Source organism: Hypanus sabinus, chromosome 7, assembly GCF_030144855.1.
Source record: "Hypanus sabinus isolate sHypSab1 chromosome 7, sHypSab1.hap1, whole genome shotgun sequence".
NCBI lineage: Eukaryota > Metazoa > Chordata > Chondrichthyes > Myliobatiformes > Dasyatidae > Hypanus > Hypanus sabinus.
The window spans coordinates 176,463,076-176,487,181 of record NC_082712.1 but is presented as its reverse complement, the minus strand read 5'-3'; the positions used below and the strand labels follow the sequence as shown (position 1 = coordinate 176,487,181).

The following is a 24,106-nucleotide window of genomic DNA, read 5'->3' as shown; positions in this document are numbered from 1 at the left end:
ATTACACCTAACTCACTCATTACCTGCGCAGCCAATTCAGGCATCACAGTTAGGGTGTAGAGGCTCTGGAGAGAGTTCACCACGATGCTGACTGGATTAGCGAGTTTCAGCTGTGAGTGAGGTTGGACAAACTTGAATTTTTCTTTGGCATACTGCAAGCTGACGAAATATATAAAACTGAGGAGTATAAATAAAGATTTTTTTTTAAAAAAGATCGTTATTTATTTAATTGAAACATAGTTGAATATGTTGTTTACAAAGATGTGCTGGAGGCATTCTGCAAGTGTTGCGGTCCGTCCAGTGCAGTATGTATGCCTGTGATTGACCAACCTGTACGTCTTTTGGGTGTATGGAATGTCCAGGGAGGGGTAGCACCTCTGGTGAAGGGGCTTGCTGTGCCCATTCTGGGGCAGCTCACTCATATTTGGTCCCCACCAGACACTCAGCTCTCACCTGTGGCTCCAAGAAGCTGTTTGCAAGTGACAGCGGCCACTCTCTGTTAAGGTGGGCTAAACCAGGTGAGAGTAACCGGGGGCGTGGGTCTCATACCCCAGTGAGATAGGGACACACCTGTCTTTGCAAGTGAAATTAGCTCCGGTGGACTGGACATATGAGATCTACAGTGAGATCCAATGGCTAGGAAGGTGGTTCTGCAATGCTCCATGGAGAGTGAAGGGCCTGACAAGGCACAAAGGATGTCATGATCAATTATTGAAACCAAGGAAGACCTTAGTTTCTGAGCTTGAGAGAGTGGAACTGCCTCAGTGTGATGGCTTTTCTACTTTTAAAACTCTTCTGCATGTAGTTCCTGTTGTTCTTGGACACGATGGACAGCCACGATGTCTTTTGAAATATGGGAGGAAACTGGAGAACTTGGAGGAAATCCATGCTGTTACGGGGAGAATGTACAAACTCTTTATAGACAGCAGTGAGAATTGAACCTCTATCTTAAAACTGGCTAACCACTCCACTACTGTGCCACCCTCACAGTACGATCGGATAGATAGAGTTTATTTTCCAAGATTTGAGGGCATGATAGTAGGATGAGGGGAGGAAAATTGAAACAAGGTTTATGAAGCTAGTTTTGTTTTTACACAATGGTAGATGTCCAGATAGCAGTGAAAGTGGTAACAGCCTACCTGCCATCAAGGACATGTACAGAAAGGTGCCGTACAAGGGCCAGTAACATCACAAAGAATCCCACCCACCCACTCCGCTCATGGACTGTTTGGGAGGAGGCTACATAACATCCACGCCAGGACACTAGACTCCTCAAAAGCAGTTACCTTCTCTAAGCAGTAAAGCTGATCAGCACCTCCACTCACTAACTCACCCTTCCACATCCCCAACCACCACTGCTTTATTGTGTCTGTGCCTAGTGTCACTTTATCAACATACCGTTGATCTATGTATACAAGCTTTCTCAAGTATTTATATTTATTGGGTTTTTAATTATTATTTTGTTTATTTTATTTTTTGTTTGTGCTGCATCGGATCCAGATTTCATTCTCCTTAACGCTTGTGTACTGGAAATGATGATAAACAATCTTAAGAAGCAAATACAATAGCAATATTGAGATAATATTCAGATAGACACGTGAATGAGCAGGGAATGGAGGGAAATGGATCTTGCTGCAGGCAGAAGGGTTTAGTTTAAATTGGCATCATGGTTGGTCCAGGAGCATTGTACTGAAGGGCCTGTTCCACTGTTCTGTCGTCTGTTCTAAAACCTTGTGATGTCACGTCCTGTCGATTGATGATGGATGGGATGTTGTTGGTAAGATGAAGCCCACAGTCCGATCACCGTGCACTTTAAAAAAAACAGTGCAGCCTTAGAGGAACACAATTCAGCCTGTGTTGCACTGAGTGAACACTGGAGGACAGCACCGATGAGAGGGACTAGCCCCCAACTTAATCTGAACTGCTTTCTGGTGCCTCCATCCTGGGTGGGTACAACAGGCACCCCAGCTTTGATTAGCTTCTATTTTAAAGACAAATCCAAAAATCATTTAGAAGCTTTATTATTTCATTATAATTTTCATTGTTAATTCTCCATTACCATTTGCATTGTAACTGTACCAAGTAGAATTGATCATATTTCACTCTTTTGAGGGAACTCAGCATGTCAGGCAGCATCTATTGAGGTAAGTGGGCAGCCGACATTTTGGGTTGAAACCCTTTATCTCCATGCTCTTGTTGAATTGGAAGAAGGAATGCAGTGGTTGCTGTGTTTATGATTGCCATCTACTTTGTTTCTGACAGGCTGCCATAGGTTTCAGAAACCAGAGAGAATTAGCCAGCGTCCTGCTGGCCACGTTGAGAGGACAGCATGGTGTCGATACCAGAGTTCTACCTGGGCAAGAATGTTCTCATCACTGGAGCCACAGGCTTCATGGGGAAGGTGCTGCTTGAGAAACTGCTGCGCTCTTGTCCTGGAGTCAAGACTGCATACATCCTCGTGAGAGCCAAGGCAGGCCAGAATTCTCAAGCACGTGTGGAAGAAATGCTCAACTGTAAGGTAATTGTTTTCCAGAAATGGTCGCTTTTTTCAGAGCTCTTGTGTTGTGATGTGTGGGCACCACGAAGACCAGGGATATATGCTAGAACTAGATGTCATTATTCCCTTTTTTTCTGCTCAATTGTCAACATCCTTACTTTAAAAAGGAGACTCAAATATTTTAGCGAGATTTTTGACGAGGTCACACATAGTCAACTTGAGATTCTGTAGAAACCAGAAATCTTAAGCAACATGCACAAAATTCTGTGGAACTTAACAAGTCAGGCTGCATCTATGGAGGGAAATATCTAGTCAGTGCTTTGGGCCGAGACCTTTCGTCAGGGTTAAGTTACACCCAACTTACTATGAACCCTTCACAAATAGTTGGAGGCACATGCAACTGTTTGCCTTGCCCCTTCTTCCATTTCCTGAGCACTTTTGGCAGGAATTTCTCATGGAAGTTCTGGGCCAGTAAACTGTCATTGCAGATTTCAAATTCTAGTTGTCAAGAATGGATGTGTGGAATGTTTGGTTATGTTCCTGTTCCAAATCTGTCCTACCACTGTAACAGAATGAAGCCAAGTGTGACCTTGTCCTTTTTTCATTGCTCCCTTCAGGGACGAGGTACAGAAGCTTGAAGACACACATTAAATGTTTTAGGAACAGCTTTTCCCCCTCTGCTGTTAGACTGTACACTACCTAACTTTGTTGATCTCTTTTTGCACTACTTATTTAAATTAATTAGATTTTTACATATTTTTCATTGTAACTTAGTTTGTTTACTATGTATTCCAATGTACTGCTGCTGCAAAGCAACAAATTCCATGATATACGCCAGTGTTATTAAACATGATTCTGATTCTGGAAAGTAAATATTCAACCTGCAGCAGAGAAGAGCTGCACAATAATGCTATAATTTCCAGACACTCAGCTCGTGTCAATGACAAATCACATATACAGTCCTTGCAATGTAACATTACACCTTAAGGTGTGTCCCAGAACAAAGTGGATACTGACGCAATAAATATTAAGACAGAAGCTTAGTGATTTTAGGGCAACGCACAAAATGCTGGAGGATCTCAGTAGGTCAGGCAGTATCTATGGAAACGAAATAACAGTCGAGATCCTTCATCAGGACTGGAAAGAAAGGGGCAAGATTCCAGAATAAAGTGGGGGAGGGGGAGGAGGATGCTGTCAGGAGGAGGTGATAGGCAGGTGAGGAGAAGAGGGTAATGGGCCAGAGTGAGGAATTGAAGAAGGGGAAGGAGAAAAATTATTGGAAGTTGGAGAAATTGATGTTCATACAGTCAGGTTGGAGACTACCCAGATGGAATATGAGATGTTGCAGACCCAACATGAGAGTGGCCCCATCGTGGCGGAAGAGAAGGTCATGGACTGACATGTCTTTAGTGTTTTTAGGACAGCGTTCAGAGAAAATCCTAGAAACAGCTGCCATGCGGTGGTAGAAAAGGTTCCAGACATAGGTAGAGGCCATCTACTTGTCTAAGAAGCTGTTGGCTTTAAGGCTTCAGGGGAAGATAGTAATTACATTGCTTAAGACAAATATTTGCAATGGCAAACAACTTGCAAAATGAACTCAGTGGGTTGAGGAACATCTGCCGACTCTTGTTAAGAAGGTGGTTAAAGAGCAGTAGAAACCAGCCACCAGTTTTGTAATTTGTAGTAATTTTATGTCTTTGTTCTGTACTGCTGCCACAAGATCGATCATCCCATCACCCAGGGCATGCCTTTTTCTTATTACTGCCATCAGGAAGGGGGTACAGGAGCCTGAAGGCACACACTCAGTGTTTCAGGAAGAACTTCGTATTGCCATCAGATTTCTGAATGGACAATGAACTGTATGCCTCACTAATCTGCACTAATTATTTAATCTTTATATATACTTATTTATGTATCTATTTATTGAGGTACAGTGCGGAGTAGGCCCTTCACCCTGCACCACTCAGCAACCCCCAATTTAACCCTAGCCAAATCATGCGACAATTTACAATGACCAAATTAACCTACCAATCGGAACATCTTTGAACTGTGGGAGGAAACTGGAGCAACTGGAGCATTATTACTATGTATTGCAATGTACTGCTGCCACAAAGCAACAAATTTCACAACGTATACCAGTAGTATTAAATCTGAATCTGAAAAAAAATTCCATGCCATAGAATGAGGTTTACCGTCGCTGACTCGTGACTCGCTGATAAATAGCATTAGTGCCATGATTATCTCTACAATGGAATCACTAGCCCTTGATTTTCAAACTGCCTGACATGCTAAATATTTCCAGCACTTTGCTCCAGTAGTGCATTAGAGGCATCATCACTTTTATTTTTTTTCAATACAAACACGCTTACCTCTTTGAAACAGTTGAATCCACAAGCTTATGACAGTGGTGGGTGTGATATTAATCAGTCACTCTGTGCTTTGAAATATTCAAATATTGATTAAACTCTTTTCCACAGGCCAAACTGAGTTTCAACCTTAAGAAAAATTATAGTAACTTTTAAATCTTCAGGTCAAGATGGTACTGAGCTGCAATTTCTGCAGAGGTTGTGGCTCAGGGTTAGTTGTTCTTTTAGGTTCATGGGGGTGGTTGTGGGGACGGTGGGGAGTTAGGGGTCATGTTAGGGTTTAAGAACCTCCGCTCTGCATTGGAAGGCCAGCGACGTGGATGAGATTGAATATTGGGCAGGCAAAGGAGAGGAGATGAGGGCTGGTGGCCTTCCCGATCCAGCGAAATGTTGAGGTGTTCTGAGATTAGAGTTCCATGCAAACAGGAGGCATGATGGTTGGGAGACCCGTGGGTACACAAGTCTGGGCAAGACACAGACCAGAGTTCAAGGCTTATCGTTTGCAGTCTCACCATCAGCAAGTCTGGAACTCAAGTCTTTGAGTTTTATTTCTTACCCGGGGTCCAGCTTTGTCATAATTAGTGAGTCCTTGATTGATAGCGAAGATCAATCAGAAGTTCAGATCAAAGCCTGGAGGTGGACCGGAGGTCCGGGTCAAAGCCCAGAGGTGGACCGGAGGTCCGGGTCAAAGCCCAGGGGTGGACCGGAGGTCCGGGTCAAAGCCCAGGGGTGGACCGGAGGTCCGGGTCAAAGCCCAGGGGTGGACCGGAGGTCCGGGTCAAAGCCCGGAGGTGACCGGAGGTCCGGGTCAAAGCCCGGAGGTGACCGGAGGTCCGGGTCAAAGCCCGGAGGTGACCGGAGGTCCAGAATTTGAAACCCAGTGGCCAGGGCCACGAGTCTGTGAGTTCGCTGGGGAAGTTGAAACCCAATGTCTGTGAATTCATGAGTTTGCTGGAGGCTGAAAGTGTCTTGCCCTTGGGTTAGAGGACTCTGTATGTGCATGAGTGAGCAGGAGGGAGGAGTGGGTCTTGTTTTCCTTTTGTTGTTTTGTTGCTTGTGGACATGCTATGTTGGTGCTAGAATGTGTTGCAACTTGTCTCCAGCCCTTTGTTTGTTGTGTTGGTTGTTAAAGCAAATGGCACATTTCACTGTTTCAGCTTACTGTACCTGTGATAAACGGGTGTCCCAATAGTGTTAGTTACCACGATACTATTACAGCTCAGGCTGTTCTGGAGTTTGGAGATCTGTTCTGGCTCAGTTCTGACAGGACATCTCTGTACATGCTTCCTGTGGAATTTCTGGGTTTTCTCCAGGTCCTTTGGTATCCTTCCACAGTCCAAGGACATCTGTGGAGGTAAGTTGCCCCTTGATTAGGTTATGGTTAATTGAGTTTATCGGGTTGCTGGGGCAGCATAGCTCAAAGGGTCTGAAGGTCCCGCTTTGTGCTGTTTTGCTAAATAAATAAATCTAAAGTCATGTTAGTCCTGGTTGTGAAATTGTATTCCAATCCTCTTTCATTTCCATGGAGTGTCTGCACACTGCAGTTTTACTAATACTTTTGCCCTTCTGGTCTGTTAGTTGCTACAAGGATACTTATTCTGCCAGTTATTAAAAATGTCATGAAGACAAGAGATTCTGCAGATGCTGGAAATTCAGAGCAACACACACACAAAATGCTGGTGAAACTCAACAAGTCAGGCAGCATCTTTAGAAATGAATAAACTTTGCATCAGGGTTGGAAAGGAAGTGGGGAAGATGCCAGAGAAAGAATGTGGGGTGGAGGGGAAATAGTACAAGCTAGGAAAAGATAAAGTTCTGGAGAAGAAGGAATCTGATAGGAACATGAGAAAAAGAGGAGGAGGAGGGGCACCAGGGAGTGGTGTTAGGCAGATGAAAAAAAAGAGTAAGAGGCCAGAGAGGGGAAATGCAGGAGGAGGAACGGGGAAGAAATCTACCAGAAGTGGAGAAATCAAATTTTATGCCATCAGGTTTTAATTTAATTTAATTCCCCTTTGCTTTTGCAGCTTTTTGACCGACTGCGGGAAGAGCAGCCAGATTTCAAAGAGAAGGTTGTCGCCGTGAGCAGTGAATTGACTCAGCCAGAGCTCGGTCTTAGTCAGGCTGACAAAGATCTCTTGATATCATGCATCAACGTAGTCTTCCACTGCGCAGCCACAGTACGTTTCAATGAAACTTTGAAGTAAGTACTTCTGAAAATTATTGATGAGTTTTGACTGTTGTTTATTGCCTCACTCCACGTCTCTTGAGAACTGGGAGGGACCTTCTTGAAGCATGGGAGTGTTTGAAGTTGATGTTGGTTATGCTAAAGCTGTTTGATCGGTGAAGAATCAGCTCTTTCCAGCATCAGGATGCTGTGTGACTTGAAGGGAATTTGGAGATGGTTATGTTTCCATATGTTTTAACACCCATATCCTATCTGAAATTTTGGAGTTAACGTTAACCTAATACAGGCATTTATAAAAATAATAAAATAATTTGTCTTTTAACTAAGGAGGGTAAACTTTTTCCTCCTAAATTTCTCCCTTCTCACTTAAATCTCTAGTTCTAGGTTCCCATGATAAAACGCTTGTCCTTGTCCCTCATCACTGTCCCTCTAAGCTGTGTGGGTGTGCTGCCGCACTGTAACTGAAATGCTCCTACACACGTAGCCTTTGGAAAAAGTTTATAAAATGTGAAAAATTTTCTTTGTTGTACTGTATTTCATTATACCCCTCAATTAATAAATAAAATCAAAAATAAGTGATTTTTCAATTTTTATTCTAAATATTCATTGTATGCAATGCTATAACAAAAAAATTGTCATATGTTTTTCAGGCCATATAAAAATTTCCTGCTGAGAGCAATGGTTGTTCTAGGGAGAGTTGCCCCTCATAATTGTATAAACATTCACAATGTCACCTTTCAGCCACCAGTGTTCCAGTGAGAATAAATGTGGCCTATCCAAACTCTCCTTCATTTCTGGCCACATCTAGTGAGTCTTCTCTCACTCTATAACCTGTAGTGTGGTGAGCTCCATCGTGATCCTTCCATCAAAGTTCAAAGTAAATTTATTATATATATCACCATATACAACCCAGAGATTTATTTCTTGTGGGCATTCACAGTATACCAATGAAAATTACACACAAAGAAAGACTGAAAAATGTGCAAAAGAAGACAAACTGCAAATACAGAAAGAAACAAATAGTAAATAATACTGAGAGCATGAGTTGTAGAGTCCTTGAAAGTGTATCTGTAGGTTTGGCATTAGTTCAGCATTGAGGGCAAGTTAAATTATCCACACTGGTTCATACTTACCCCTCTCTATAACCTCCAACCTCTAATTATGGGTGGCATGGAAGCATAGCGGTATCACAGTGCCAGTGTCTCGCCTCTGTCTGGTAGGAGTTTGTGCATTCTTCCCCTGACCACATGGGCTTGCATCGTGTACTCCCACTTTCCAAAGAGACAACAGATTAAAGTTAGTATGTTGTGGGCATGCTATGTTGGTGCTGGGCTGCTCCTAGCACATCCTTGGACTACGTTGGTCATTGATGCAAGCGATGTATTTCACTGTATGTTTAACGTACATGTGATGAATGAAGCTAATCAACTCTCCTTAATCTTTGTTGTTTTCTACAGGTATCACTCTCTTGGCCTGTTCTGTTCCACACCCACCCCTCTATGTCCCTTAGCACTTTCCCCTGCTTCTGAAGGAGATGTAACATGTTGTCCCTTCACCTCTTCCCTCATCATTATCTAGAGACCCCAGCAGCCCTTCCAGGTGAGGCATTCACTTGAATCTCTTCCTGGTCCACTGCATTCAGTATTCGTGATGTAGCCTCCTCTACATTGGTGAAACTGAGCTAAGACTAGGCAATAGTTTTACGTACACCTTGGCTACAGAGAAGCTAAGAGCAAATTGGAAGAACCACGCCTTGTTTTCCACTTTGGTCTGTTACAACCCAATGCACCAGAGTTGATTTTTCCAATATCATGTAGCCATACTCCCAGTGCTCTTTGTGTCCGCCTAGATTTCACCTTCCTCAGTTTATCTGTCCCTTCCACCTACCATCCACCTGTATTGTGTTTAGTTCTGATCGCTTCATTATAGGAAGAACATGGAAGCAGTAGAGAGGTTGGAGAGGAAATTTATCAGGATGATGCCTGGATCAGATAACATAATTTATGAAGATAGCACATGCAAGCTAAGGCTTGTCTCTTTGGAGTGACAGAGGCTGAGGGTGACTTGATAGATGTGTCATCATTATGTGCCCTGTTGTATGATGTTGGATGATTGTCGTCTTTATGATCATGATTGCCCTTGGCAAATTTTCTACAGATGTGGTTTGCCTTTGCCTTCTGGGCAGTGTTTTTACAAGACAGGTGACCATAGCCATTATCACTACTCTTCAGAGATTGTCTACCTGGCATCAGTGGTAGCATAACAAAGACATGATATGTACCAGCTGCTCAAACGACCCTCCACCACCTGCTCCCATGTCTTCACGTGACTCTGAACAGGGGTGGTGGGCTAAGCAGGTGCTACACCTTGGCCAAAGTTGACCTGCAGGCTCTTGGAGGAAAGGGTGACTTTACACCTCCTTTGGTAGAGATGTATCTCCATCCCACCACCCAGATAGAGGTGTACAAGATGATAAAGCATAGAGTGGACAACTAGATACTTTTTCCCCAAGGCAGAAATGGCTAATACAAGGAGTGATGGTAGAGGTAGACTCATTAGGGGCTATGTAAGAGACTTTTACATGGATGATAGAAAGATGGATGGTTATGTAGGAGGAAAGGGTTAGATTGATCATAGGGTAGATTATAGGGTCGGCACAACATCATAGGCTGAAGGGCCTGGACTGTGCTGTTGTCATTTTCTTAAACCCTACTGGGGCATACGCTGCCAACAGTAGCTCACCAGATTCCTCTGTCCTGGGTCAGACTTTTAGTCTTCCAAGGTGTAGATCCTTCTTCTCCCGGGGATGAGGTCTTTGGAGCTTGTTTTGGCATTCTTGTAGCTCTGGGTTTTTACAGGTTGGGGTTGCTAGCCCCATGGCCAACCCCCTCCTTTTGCAGCCGGGCTTGGGACCATCCATGGCGGAGTTGTCTTGTGCTATATTGTGTTATTTTCCTTTAAAGACCTTCTGAGTTCTTCTAGCATTTTTTCTTTATTTTTGTTTCAAATTCCTGCATGGGCAGTCTCCTTTTTAGTTCTTGTTAAACTGGTTGGGACATGTCATGCGAAGTCAGTACAGCACTATAATACCAATTAATCATCTTTGATATTTTTTAACGATTATACAGGCAGGATAGTTTGGACAAAGCAGAATAACATGCAACCAAAAATTACAGAAAACAGGGATTTTACGAAGTGGGGAGAATGTCCTTACCATGGGCCAAGAAATTTTGAGTGTGGCTATGGTCTGCCAAGTTTCTGTACTGTGTATCCTAAGCTTAAGTGGGTTACACATTCATAGCAAGTTTATATTCAAAGCATATACTATCCTGAGTTTCATTTTCTTGCAGGCATTCACAGTAGAACAAAGAATCAGTGAAAAACTATGCACAAAGACTGACAATCAGCTAATGTGCAAATACAAAAATAACCAATAATAATAATTTTAAAAAATTAAATAATATTAAGAACATGAGTGTAGTGTCCTTGAAAGTGAATCTGCAGGTTGGGGAATCATTTCAAAGGTGAGGTAAGTGAAGTTACCTATGCTGTTCAGCAACCTGATGATTGAAGGGTAATATTTGTTGCTGAACCTGGTGGTGTGGGCCCTAACACTCCTGTACCACCTCCCCGATGGCAATAGTGAGAAGAGAGCATGGCCTGGGTGGTGGTGGTCAATGAGCCACCTAACCCTAAGCCTCTACAATGATTAGGAGCTGGCTGAAGTGATACAGTCATGTTTTGATTTTTCTTTTTTGTGGAGCTTGCTTTTGCTTTCCCCACCCACACAGTGAATACAGTATTACCGAATGTTCTGGCTGTCATTTCAGGATGAATCACTTTATGAAGGAGGATTATAAATACGACCTTGCATTTTGGAGTATTGCAGTGAGAAACAATAAATCTACTCTTGTAAATGTTTACTTTCATTATAAAACATATTTAAAGTAGATTTTGTCTGCAAGTAGATTGCTTCTTATTTCTAACATGAAATCTGATCTAGCGCCATTTTCTATAATGTTTTATATACATCGGCCCTTATTTGGCACCAGTATCTCGCCAAGTCTGTTAAAATGTTTTTTTTAAACAATGTTGCTCTGACATTCACCTTCCAGCACTGTAGCTGCAATGAGGCAACCAGAATTGCACACAGTACTTCAAAAGTGGACAAACCAAAGTTTTAATGTGGCTACAATGTGACTTCCTCTCATATTCAGTACACCAACCAGTGAAGGCTAGGATGTCAAACACTGCCTCTATCACCCTACTTATTAGTGTTACTCCTTGCAGTGAGCTGTGGGTTTTGACCACGAGGTCACTCTGTATTTGACCTTCTGAAATGTAATACCTTGCACTTGCTTGGATTAAGTTCCATCTGCCGTTTGCCTGTCCATGTCAGTAACTGACTATAGATTGTAGAAAAATACAGCATAGTACTTTGGATATGATGCTTTTAATCAACTTGTTAACCTACTCTAAGATCAATCTAACCCTCCCTCCCATGTAGCCCTTTGTTTTTCCATCATCTGAGTCTCTTAAATCTCCTTAATGTATCTGCCTCTCTAACACCACTCCTGTTTCTGAGTTCCATGCATGCACCACCCTGTGTGTAAAGTACCTACCTCTGACATCCCCATATGCTTTCCTCCGATCACCTTAAAATTACACCCCCTTGTATTAGCTATTTTCGCCCTGGGAAAAAATCTCTAATTCTCCACTTGATCTATGCCTTTTATCATCTTGTACTATTTTATCTCTCAACCTCCTTTGCCCCAAAGAGGTCAGTATTCTTTGACAGCCCTCTACACTGTCCAAAACTCCACCAATCTTTGTGTCATCTGTAAACTTAATAACTCGTCCATCTACATTTTCATCCAAGTTATTTATGTACATCATAAACAAGAGGCTCCATTACCTGGTCATGGGCACCCAGGCAGAATAACACTCTTCCACCAGTTCCCTCATTCTACTATGACTCCTGACTACCAAGTCACTAAATCTAAGCATCTTGATCTTGTAGATCAGTCTGTAATGAGGAACCTAGTCAAATTCCTTCCGTCCACAGTCCTACAAAAAAAAAATCAATCAAGTTTCTAAGGTATGATCTGCTGTGTCCAAAACCACTTTCTGCTTCTTAAGCCCATCACTCCCACTGGGGCATAGGCCACTGGCAGCAGCTCATCAGAGTCCTCTATGCAGGGCTGATAGAAGGTTGATTGACCCTGTGGCTTCTGCTTTCACCACGTGAATTTGTCCATTTTCTAGGCAAAGATCTTTCCTCTTCCAGGAATGAGGTCTTTGGAGCTTGTTGGTGTTTCTGTAGCTCAAGGTTTTACAGGATCGGGTAATTAAAAACTTACCAACCTCCACTTTAAATATACCCATTGATTTGGCCTCCACAAAAGTCTGTGTCAATGAATTTCACATACTCACTACCATCCAGCAAAATAAATTCCTCCTCATCTCTGCACTAAAGGGACGTCTCTCTATTCTAAGGTTGTTCCCTCTAGTACTAGACTCCCCCATTATAGGAGACATCTTCTCCATATCCACTGTATCTGAGCATTTCAATATTTAATGGGTTTCAGTGAGATTTCCCCTCTCATTTTTCAAAACTTCAGAGAGTACGGGCCTAGAACCATCACATGCTCTTCATACATTGTCCCTTTCATTCCTAGGATCAATCACATGAACCTTCTCTGGACCCTATCCAATGCCAGCACATCCTTTCTCAGATATGACACTTAGAGCTACTCAAAATACTCCATATGTGGTCTCAAATGTGGTCCTCCATTGATCAGGGTCGACTATGGATGTGTCGTAGCTGTCTACGTGATACACAAGCCAGGACAGTATGAAAAGATGAACAAACTGTTGACCTTGCAGCAAGCTCCAAACGGGTGATGATTCCAAAGCAACGGCAGAGACTGATATAGTTTGGTACCAGTGGTGTTGCAAGAGTTGCCAATCACCTTTGAACTCGATGTAGGACTGCCTTAGGGACTCCGGCTCTGGATGTTTCTTAGGGTTTACTCACGAAGCAAGGCAGCAGGGTTTTGAGATCAGAGTTTTCTTTCTCCTAGGTTGAGCTGCCAACCGTGGCTGATGAGCTCAACTACTCGAAGCAACTGGCTGGCCACTAACCTGCTGTTGTCCCTTCCCCTGTCTGTAGAAAGGGATCTGCTGGGCATAGTAGCTAAACCGCACATGGAGGCTAGAAGTTGGATTTGGATGTCAGAGGCTATTTGAGATGCACACTGTTGGCAGCCTTCAATAGGTAGTAGGAGCTTATCCCTATCACCACCACCCCGGCTCTAACAACCAAAAGGAACCAGTCTGCCCAATACCTTGTAAAGCCTCTGCATTACATCCTGTGCCTCTTACCTTGTACATGTTTATCAAGTTACTTCCTTTGCTCTCCAAAGAGAAAAGCCTTAGCTCGCTCAATTATCGTGATAAAGAGGTGCTCTCTAATCCAGGCAAAAGGATTTCATTGCCTACATCTTGTTGCATTTGAATGTCAAGATACCTAATATTAACAATAGTAACAACTTACTTATGGAGTGCTTTTCATACAGATGTCATTCAAAGTGCTTTACAATGGGATAAAGCGAAAACATGAAAGCAAAAGACAAAAAGACGTTAGTTAAAAGTAAGGTTAAATAGGTTTTGAGTTGGTGTTTAAAAGTGTCAGCTGAGTCTATACCTTATCGTTTTAGGATTTGAATTCCACGGATTAGGAACATCGGTCAAGAAGGCTGATCTGAGGATGAACTTTGTTTTTTTTCTTTTCTTGCAGAGATGCAATGCAGTTGAATGTGGTTGCCACCCGCCAGCTCCTTACATTTGCACAGTTGATGAAGAAGCTCGAGGTGTTCATTCATGTTTCCACCGCCTACGCACACTGCAATCGGAAGCATATTGAGGAGGTCATTTATCCACCTCCAGTTGACCCTAAAAAATTGATTGAAGCTCTGGAGTATGTTTGTTGTCTTATTTCTTTCCAGCTCTTTGTGTAAAACTGACTTGATTGGTTAATTTCCCCCCCCCCCCCCCACCCTGCAATCTAATTACTTACACATTTTCCACCCTTACTTCCAGGTCATCAAAGGTATTCCAACTACTTTAAAGCTTTCTATAGGTTCTGGGATATCGAATTTACATTGCTGAAGCTGCATGTTTTATTTCATTAAGTTAGGGCAGAAGAAATGATTTATTTAGCAATAAATAAGTGCTGTCTCTTAGGATGTCCCTTCTGGCCCAATGAGCCACGCTGCTCCAGCAAACTTGCCAGTTCAACCCTAATTTAATCACAGGACAATTTACAATGACCAATTAACCTACTAATCAATACATCTTTGGATCGTGGGAGGAAACTGAAACACCCAGAGAAACTCCATGTGGTTCACGGGCTGAAAGTACAAACTCTTTGCAGACAGCGACGGAATTGAACTCCGAAACATCCCAGGCTGTAATAGTGTTGTGCTAACTGCTATATTACCCTGGCAGCCCTAGCAACTCGCAATGCATGATCCATATACTGGCCTGCCCTTGTAGGCTAGAGATGCAATAGTGAAGATATTGGGAATGTGGAACAACATACAAGGAAAATGGAGGTATATAACAGATCAGACAACATCTATGGATGGGAAGGGTTAGTTGCCCGCCTCAATGCTATTGTCTTCTCTTTAGCAGTTTTGTGAGACTATTGCTGTCTGTTACCCCTCTGTGCCACCTGTTACCCATGTTCCACCTCTTCCACTTGCCTTTTTATTCTGGCTATCTCACCATTTTCAAAGTTCAAAGTAAATGCATTATCAAAGTACGTATATGCCACCACATACTATGCTGAGATTCAGTTTATTGCAGGCATCACAGTAGAACAGGGATCAATAGAACCAATGAAAGCTACACAAAGACCAATAAATGATCAATGTGCAAAAGAGGGTAAACTGCAAAAACATAAAAAACAAATAATATGTGAGTTGTGGAGTCTCTGAAAGTGAGTATAGGTTGTGGCATCAGTTCAGTGTTGAAAGTAAACCACTCTTTCCAGTCTTGATGAAAGGTATTGACTCAAAATGGCAACACTCCCTTTCAAAGTTTTAAAGTACCTTTATTATCAAAGTACGATAATATATAACTCAGAGATTCGTCCTCCTGCAGGTAGCTACTAAACAAAGAAACACCTTTGGAACCCCTTTAAAAAAAATAATCAAACACTCAATACATGAAAAGAAACAAATCATGCAAACATCAAAAAGTGAGAAAATAACACAGAATATTAAACATCAAACCACTTGAGTCCCCCAAATGGTCCAGGAGTGACAGCCACTGAGTCAGTTTAGTTTAGCACTGTGTGAGTGATTGTAGGCCTCAGCCATTGAGCCAGTTCCACACCCAAGCAACTGGATCAAATCATTCAAATCCCAAATAAAAAGTAACCAGAGAAATGTGGACTATGAACTGCAGAGTCCCTCAGTGTTGCTTATTCTGTTGGGTTCCTCCAGCTCCTTTGTTGGCCCGGTAGGCTCATTGTTGGTGTTGGCTCTAGCCCTGTTGATCTTACCTCCTCATACTTTAACTCTGTCTTCTTTACTTTTCCCTTTCCTCCCTCTTATCCATTCCCTTCCCACCTACAGAACACTTTGCACTCTCTGCATAATTTTCATTATTTAAAAGAACGGTTACAACGAAAGGACTCATCCTGAAACATTGACTGTCCATTTCCCTCCATAGGTGCAGCCTGTTGCACTGAGTTACATCCTCTGCTTTTATAATTTTGATATATACCAATCTGCCCATTGAGTCTTCTACACTCTCCCACTATAGGAAACATCTTCCCCACATCTTGGCCTTTCAGTTTTCAATAGATTTCAATTGAGATTCCTCCCCACCCACCAATTATTCTAAACTCCGGAGAGTACAGTCCCAGAGCCATCAAACATTTCTCTAAATTAATACTTGCATTTCTCTGGACTCTCTCCAGTGTCAGTACATTCTTCCTTAAATAAGGGGCCCAAAACTACTCACATTACTCCAAATGCAGTCTGACCAATTCTTTATAAACTCCTGGTATTACGTTCTTGCTCTTATATTCTACTGCTCTTGAAACAAATGCCAACATTGCATTTGCCTTCCTTACCACCAACTTAACCTGCAAGTTCACCTTTAGGGAATCCTGCATGAAGACTCCCAAGTCCCTTTCCTAAATTTTTTTCCCGTTTTGAATGTACTTGAATTCAAGTGTTCTTGTTCTACTATTAGTTATGGTATCAGGATTTAGGATTTACCATTAAACTTGTAAGTTGAGTGAAATGAAATAAGTCCTTTCACTTTGGTACTTTATAGTAGCTGTAGTATTTTCTTTTGCTTCGTGTTTGAACTTTTACTTTATTCCTATGGGATTGTTGACTGATAAATGTTTTACCCATGGATGAAATCATCTTGGTTTTTGTCTTTCCTTCCTAAAAGGAACCAATTAAACTGTAGATTAAAACACTTTTCAAAGGCTTCATTTTTCCATGGATTTCCATTATTCCACAGGTGGATGGATGATGATTTGGTTCAGGACATTACAAGGAAACTAATCGGTGAACGACCTAACACATATACCTATACCAAAGCCATGGCTGAATATGTAGTACAGCAGGAATGTGGAAGCCTGAATGTTGCCATTGTTAGACCTTCCATTGTGGGAGCCAGCTGGAAGGAGCCCTTTCCCGTAAGTTCATGGATAATTCCTTAAAGGAACACAGAAATGTAAGAATTTAAATCGACACCTTCTAATTTTAACATATCATGGCCATAAATAAGGTTCCCTGGCTTTTAGGATCTAAGGAATGATTTACAAAGGAATAAGATCTATATTTACTAACTTGGAAATACTGGTGTGCTCTTCTACTTGGAGTGCTTGCGGAGTTACAGGCTCTTCTGGCCCAAACAGGCCCGCGCCACCTACTTACATCCTAGTAATTCACCTAGTAACTTGTATGTCTTTACAATGTGGGATGAAACTGGAGCTCCATTCATTATGTGCTGTGTTGTAAGACATAGGTGGTCGTGGTCTTTCAATGACAAATTTCATGGCAAATTTTTCTAACAGAAGTGGTTTGCCATTGCCGCCTTCTGGGCAGTGGCTTTATAAGACAAGTGTATCCTTTTGATGTCATTCATTGCAATACTGTGGAGGTATGGTCACCAATTGAGTGATTTTTGTTTTGTGTGTATTTTCTGATTTATGGATAAAATCTATTTGATGTCTGGTGAGGTGGAACATTCTTGTCATCTGAAGATGGTTTCTGTGCAAATCAATTAATACTCTTATTCCAATTTTTATGATTTTCAAAACAAGTTTGTTATCACTGACATACAGGAAGTTCAATGTAAATTTATTATCAAAGTACATATGTTGCCTTGTACACCCCTGAGATTAATTTTCTTGCGGGCATTCACTGTAGATACAAAGAAACACAATAGAATCAATGAAAACAAAACAATGTCAGTGTTTCGTGTTATTTGTTGTTCTGTGGCAGCAGTTAGTGCAATATCAGTTACAGTAAAAAATATAGAAAACATAAATTGTACAAAAAGAGAGCCAAATAGTGAGGCAGCTTTCATGAGTTCATTGTCTATTCAGAAATCTGATGGTGGAGGGTAAGAAGTTGTTCCTAAAACATTGTGTGTGTGCCATCTGTCTCTTGTACCTCCTCCCTGATGGTAGTAATGAGAAGAGGGCATGTGCTGGAAGGTGGTGATCAGTATTTTAGATAATTAATGTCGTCGTTAAGTATCAGTACTTGCTAAATACATTGAATAATTTTTTTCCATTATTATTCTCTCTCCTGTGACCAGGGCTGGATTGACAACTTCAATGGACCAAGTGGGCTCTTCATTGCAGTAAGTGATATAAGCTCCCATCAGTTCTTGGGTCCTAAGGTTGGCTACATAAAACATACTAGCCTCAGCATTGTATTTAGTTGCAACATAAAGTGCTCATCTTCTATAACCCAATACCCTATTAGCTAATGGTGCTATGTGATACCCATTACAGTGCATGGGCTTCATTGCAAGTTCTAATGATCAGCATGAAGCAGTGCTAGTTATAAGCTCTGAAGTGTTTGCTGATGAAATGTATGAATATCCTGTAAAAGTTGGAATATGTTTGAGAAACCAAATGACACAAAGAAATAAGGCAGCACAATAGTGTAGTGAGTGGGAATGTAGCAGAATTCCCACCACTGTCTGTGTGGAGTTTATACATTGTCCCTGTGGCCACGTGGCTTTCCTCCCATTGCCAAGATGTGCGGGTTAGGTCTAGTGAGTTGTGGACATGCTATGTTGGTGTCAGAAGCATGGTGATACTTCGGGCTGCCCGGCACGGTAGAGTGGCACGGTAGCATAGTGGTTAGCACAACACTTCGCAGTACCCGCGACTCGGGTTAAATTCCTGCTGCTTTCTGTGAGGAGTTTGTATGTTCTCCCTGTGACTGTGTGTGTTTCCTCTGGGTGCTTGGGTTTCTCCCACAGTCCAGAGCCATGCTGGTTGACAGGTTAATTGGTCATTGAAAATGATCCTGTGATTAGGCTAGGGTTATATTGGGGGGATGCTGGGCAGAGCAGCTCGAAGGGCCTAGTCTTCACTGTGTCGCAATAAATTTAAAAAAACATTTTGGGATGCAAATGACACATTTTATTGTATGCTTCGATGTACCTATGACAAATAAAGCTAATTTTTAAATCTTTGTTTAAAAATAAAGCTTTTTAAATATCATGAGGAAAGGTTGGGTGAGTTAGGGCTATTCTCTTTAGAGTGAAGAAGGGTGAGGGGCAACTTGATAGAAGTGTATTAGATTGAGAGGACTGGATAGGGTGGTGTACGGGGTGTCCTGGGAGGGGCAGCATCTCTGGTGAAGGGGCTTGTTGTGTACTTTCTGGGGCGGCTCACTTGCCTTTGAGACCCGCTGGACACTCAGCTCTCACGTGTGGCTGTAACAAGGTATAGGAGAAGTCATGGCCATCCACTGCAACCAAGAACTCCAATTGTGATACTGCTCACTCGTACCACTGGACCAGGCTTCTGAGGGCGAGAAAGTGGAGCGGCCCCAGTGCAATGGCTTTTTCACTTTTAAAACACTCCTGCACAGGTCTCCTGATATTGCTGAATTTAATGGATAACCAGCCAGCACATTTTTCCAGGACTCAGTGGCCAATGCCATAGGATGTTTGTATAATGTGGGTGGAGTAAGTTTAAGGAGGGATGTCAGAGGTAGTTTTTTTACACACACTGGAAGGGATGAGTGCCTGGGGTGAACTACCAGGTAGTGCTTATTGAAGCTGATACGGTAGGGACTTTTAAAAGACACTTAGGTGCATGGATGTAAGGAGAAAATTGAGTTTCATGGATTGTGTAGAAGGGAAAGGTAAAATTGATCATGGAGTAGACGTCATGGTTGGCATGACATCTTTGAATGAGTGGCCCCTACAGTTCAATGTTTTATGAAATGCTGGATGTTTGATATCAGTTAACTCAGTGGAATATTAAATTAATCTTTACCGTTGTGCTAATTAGACCTGTACAATGTCAGTGTAATTATCACTCAGAAATAGGTTTATTACACTGACATTTTTGTGAAATTTGTTGTTTCGCAGCAGCAGTACAGTGCAATATATAAAAAAATTACTAAGTTACAATAAGAAGTATATTGAAAAAAGTTGTGCAGAAAGTGAGAATGTGTTCATGGACTGTTCAGAAATCTGATGGTGGAGAGGAAGAAGCTGTTTCTAAAATGTTGAGTTTGTCTCTTCAGGCTCTTGTACCCTACGTCCTGCATGGTGAGATTATTGTTGTCAAGTTTATTTCTATCTGCATATTTAGGCAATTCTTCCAAACTGTTTTCCCAATGTATGCTTGCTGTTTGTTTAATAGCAAATTTTGAAATGCAACTTTCTGGTGCCTCCATGTCAGTACTACCACACCTCCCTCCCCCACGACGCACACTGTTCTTAGAACATAGAACACTACAGCACTTCCAGGCCCTTTGGCTCACAGTGTAACCTACTCAAAGATCAATCTAACCCCTCCCTCCCACATGGCCCTCCATTTTTCTATCATCCACATGCCTTCTAAAAGTTCCTTGTATGTCCTTAATGTATCTGTTACTACCGCCACCCCGGCAGAGCATTTCACACACCCACCACTCTGTGTGGAGAAAAAAAAAACACTACTACTTGCTCTACCATATCCCAGTATGATGAACCAACAGCAAAGTTAAAAATAATCTAATGAAGGAACAAGAGACTGCAGATGCTGGAATCTGAAGTAACAAGCAGGACTTTGGGCGATGGGGTTCAGAGGAATAATAAATCAGCCATGATAGAATGGCCTAATTTACTTATTTAGAGATGCAGAACAGGCCCTCCAGTCCAATGAACTGCACTGCCCAGCAACCCATCAATTTAACCCTAGCCTAATTAAAAGGGATTAGGACAATTTATAATGACTAATTAACCCACTAACCAGTGTGTCTTTGGATTGTGGGAGGAAGCTAAGTGCTCACAGGAAGGAGCATCCTAGTTTGCTCACAGAGAATACTGGAATGGAACTCCGAACTCTGACAGCCCACACTGTAATGGCATCGCACTAACCACTACGCTGCCACAGCACCCTGCCGCTCTTGTCTTATGGTCTTGTGAGACACCGTGGTTCAGGCATCATCTATGGAGGGAAGTGGACAGATGAAGGGTCCTGAAGTGTCGGCTGTCCATTTCCCTCCACCGATGCCTCCTGAACTGCTGACCTCTTCCAGTATTTTGCTTGTTGCTGCAAACAGTCTTCCAAACTTTCTTCAGGTTTGCATTTCTTTTAAAATACTTCTAATCCAGCCTCTGGTGTGCTGTCAAAATTCACTTTGTTTGACCTCACACAGTGTGAGTTAAATATATTGGTGACACAAAAAAATTGCTGAGTTTTTAACCTAGAATACAAGGAAAAAAATTTCTAAGTGTGTGCTTCCACTGCACTGCAGAGTCTCTCGCCTTCCCATGACCTATGTGGAATCACGATTTGCAATTTACTTACACCAGCAGCATTTTTATTATTTAAGCATTTGAGCTTTTTTTTAAACAAAAAGAGCCTAGAGAGATTAGTTTTATTGGTGACATGTGAATCAAGACATACAGTGAAATGCTTCATTTGTATCAACAGCTGACACATTTTGAGGATGTGCTAGGGAAAGCCCACAAATGTTGTCATGCTTCTGGCACCAATATAGCATGTCCACAACTTACTAACCCTCCTAACCTTTGAAAGACGGGTGGACCCCAGCACTCCCGGAAGAAACTGCATGGACAGGGGGAACACCTTACAGACAGTGATGGGAGTTGAACCCAGGTTGATAGCGCTATAAAGCATAATGCTAGCTACTAAGGTACTATGCTGCCTCTTCAGCTGTAAGCTCTAGTTTGCTGTACAGAATCAGAATCAGGTTTAATATCTTTGGCATTTGTTGTGAAATTTGTTGTTTTGCGGTAGCAGTACATTGTAATACATAGTAAAAACATGAATTGTGTTATATAGATATAAATAAATTTAAGTTACTGGTGCAAAAAGAGGAAGAAAAACCAAAACAAAGTACTGAGGGAATGTTCATGGGTTCACTGTCCATTATCTGGCAGTGGATAGATGCTGTTCCTGAAATGTTGAGTATGTCTTCAGGCTCCTGTACCTCCTTGATGGTAGCAATGAGAAGAGGGCATGTCCTGGGTGCTGGGGCCTGTAGTGATGGATGCCACCTTTTGAAGGCATCCTTAAAGCTGGGGAGGCCAGTGCCCATGACGGAGCTGGCTGGGTTTACAACTTTCTGCAACTTTTTCTGATCCTGTGCAGTGTACAGTTCTATTTTCTGCTTTGAATTGTAATGTAATTGTCAATGAATTTTGGAACTGTTGTTTACCCACACCCATATTGCTCTGGTTTTTCTTGTAGGCTGGGAAAGGAATCCTGCGCACAATGAGAGCAGCAAACAGTGCTGTGGCTGACCTGATCCCCGTTGATGTGGTTATCAACATGACTCTGGCTGCTGCGTGGTACTCGGGAGTTCATAGGTACAGCAGGTGACTCCTCTAAATTTTAGAGATAACAACATGTATTGGGGCAAGGACTTCTTGACAGAGTACTTACTAAAGGGTGACCTATGGATTCAGATTCACTTATTTATCACATCAAGTTCATTTTCATTATCACATCGTTTAAGTTCAGTTTTTTGTCATTCAACTGTACACATGTCTACCATGAAATGAAACAGTATTTCTCCAGACTAAGGTGCACAACGCAGTACATATAGCTCTCACACAATACATGTATTACCACTAGTAAATGAGCAAATAATGTGCATATACAACACAGGTTTAAAAAGTAAACATTATAAGGCTATCGACACTTCCTGCAATGTAGGACCTGGGTTGGGGCAGGGAGTTCAGAAGTCTTGTGGCCTCTGGGAAGAAACTGTTTCTCATCCTAACAATTCTTGTCATAATGCTATGGTATCTTCTGCCTGAAATTGTTGGACAGATCGGATGGATCATTGACAATGCTAAGGGCCCTGCATATGCAGTGCTCCTGATAAATATCTCTGATGGGTGGGAGAGACCCTGATGATCCTCTCAGCAGTCGTCGCAATCCTTTATTGTGACTTAGTTAGATATCTTGTATTTTCCATACCAGACAGTGAAGCAGCTGATCAGGGCACACTCGATGATTCTTCTGTAAAAATAGAATAGGAGGGGTGAAGCCTCACTCACCTCAGTCTCCTCAGAAAGTGGAGACGCTGCTGTGCTTTCTTGACTCAAAGAGAAGGTGTTGAGGGATCAGGTGAAAACACACATTGAAGTGTGTCATTAACAACGAACACAGCCTAAAATGTGCTGAAGGCAGCCCACAAGTGTGTCCACACATTCTGACATAGCATGCCCACAATATTCAGCAGAACAACATAAAAAAACAACAAAAGAAAGCACAACAGGAAAACAAGCCCCTTTCCTGTTTGCTCCCCCACCCAAGCATCCACCACACACACAGACAGCCTTCAACCCCAGGACAGGTCACAGGATGAGAGCAAAGTTGTGAGAATGAGATGCGATCTCTAAGACAAAGGGTTGAGTGTTAACAGAGTGGATCAGGTGTAGATAACTTAATTTTCACCCTGGGTATCCCAGCACCAAGGGATAAAACCATTCATTCCAACTTAATTTAGATTTTTGTCCCTGTGCACTAACTGGTAATTGGTTTATGATTATCACATTTACCGAAATGCAGAATCAGAATCAAGTTTGCTATCACTGGCATCTGTGTTGTTTTGCAGCAGTGGTACAATGCAATATGTAAAACATAGATTGTAATTGCAAATATATAAAATAATAAAACGTAATACAGAACTGAGCTAAATAAAATAGTGAGGTAAATTTCATCAGTTCATACCCATTCAGGAATCTAATGGTAGAGGGGAAGTACAGTTTGGCCTTTGGCCTTACCTTCTCACAAACCTTTGCAGGGTTTGGTAAGGTTTCTGAATACTGTTTTGATAATATGATAATATGAAAATACTTTTTATCTGGGAACAGGGTTTGCTGCATTCAATGTACTAAGTTTTTCATTTTACCCTTTAGGCCAAGAAATATATTGGTTTACAACTGTACCACAGGTGGCACCAATCCTTTCCACTGGGGTGAAGTTGGTAGGAAACAAAGCTTACTGTTTGCCTAAATGTTAACTGCTTGTATTTTAATTTAATTATAATCTATGTGTTGTGGAAATGTCATGTTGGAGTAATCGACTGCATGCTGAAGTGATCTGAGTTTTCTGATTGAAATGAAGCCAAGGAAGATAGCTAAATGTGTCTGTGTATGTCGTCCTTTTGCATGGGGAGCTTTCCAGCATGATTGTGAAGCCTCTTGCACTTTTGTGACCCATGGAGGACATTTGATGGCCAACTCGTCCTCTGGCTAATTGCTTGCATGCCTCTGCTGTTTGCACAGAAAAGAAAGTCACCACTACGGATT

The 24,106-nt window shown here is 42.0% G+C and overlaps 1 protein-coding gene across 4 annotated transcripts in view; it reads left to right on the top strand.

Moving 5' to 3' along the window:
- The window catches only part of far1 (fatty acyl CoA reductase 1), a 130,520-nt gene that overhangs the window by 71,011 nt on the left and 35,403 nt on the right, over positions 1-24,106 (top strand). For 2 of the 4 annotated variants that reach the window (XM_059976182.1, XM_059976181.1), the window contains exons 2-8: positions 2,263-2,518; positions 6,888-7,063; positions 13,848-14,027; positions 16,595-16,772; positions 17,903-17,947; positions 22,035-22,153; positions 23,714-23,781. In XM_059976182.1, the coding sequence (XP_059832165.1) occupies positions 2,330-2,518; positions 6,888-7,063; positions 13,848-14,027; positions 16,595-16,772; positions 17,903-17,947; positions 22,035-22,153; positions 23,714-23,781 (955 nt within the window). In that variant the 5' untranslated portion in view covers positions 2,263-2,329. Of the gene's footprint in view, positions 1-2,262; positions 2,519-6,887; positions 7,064-13,847; positions 14,028-16,594; positions 16,773-17,902; positions 17,948-22,034; positions 22,163-23,713; positions 23,782-24,106 lie in introns of all 4 variants that reach the window. The other 2 variants (XM_059976180.1, XM_059976179.1) reach the window with 1 other exon arrangement.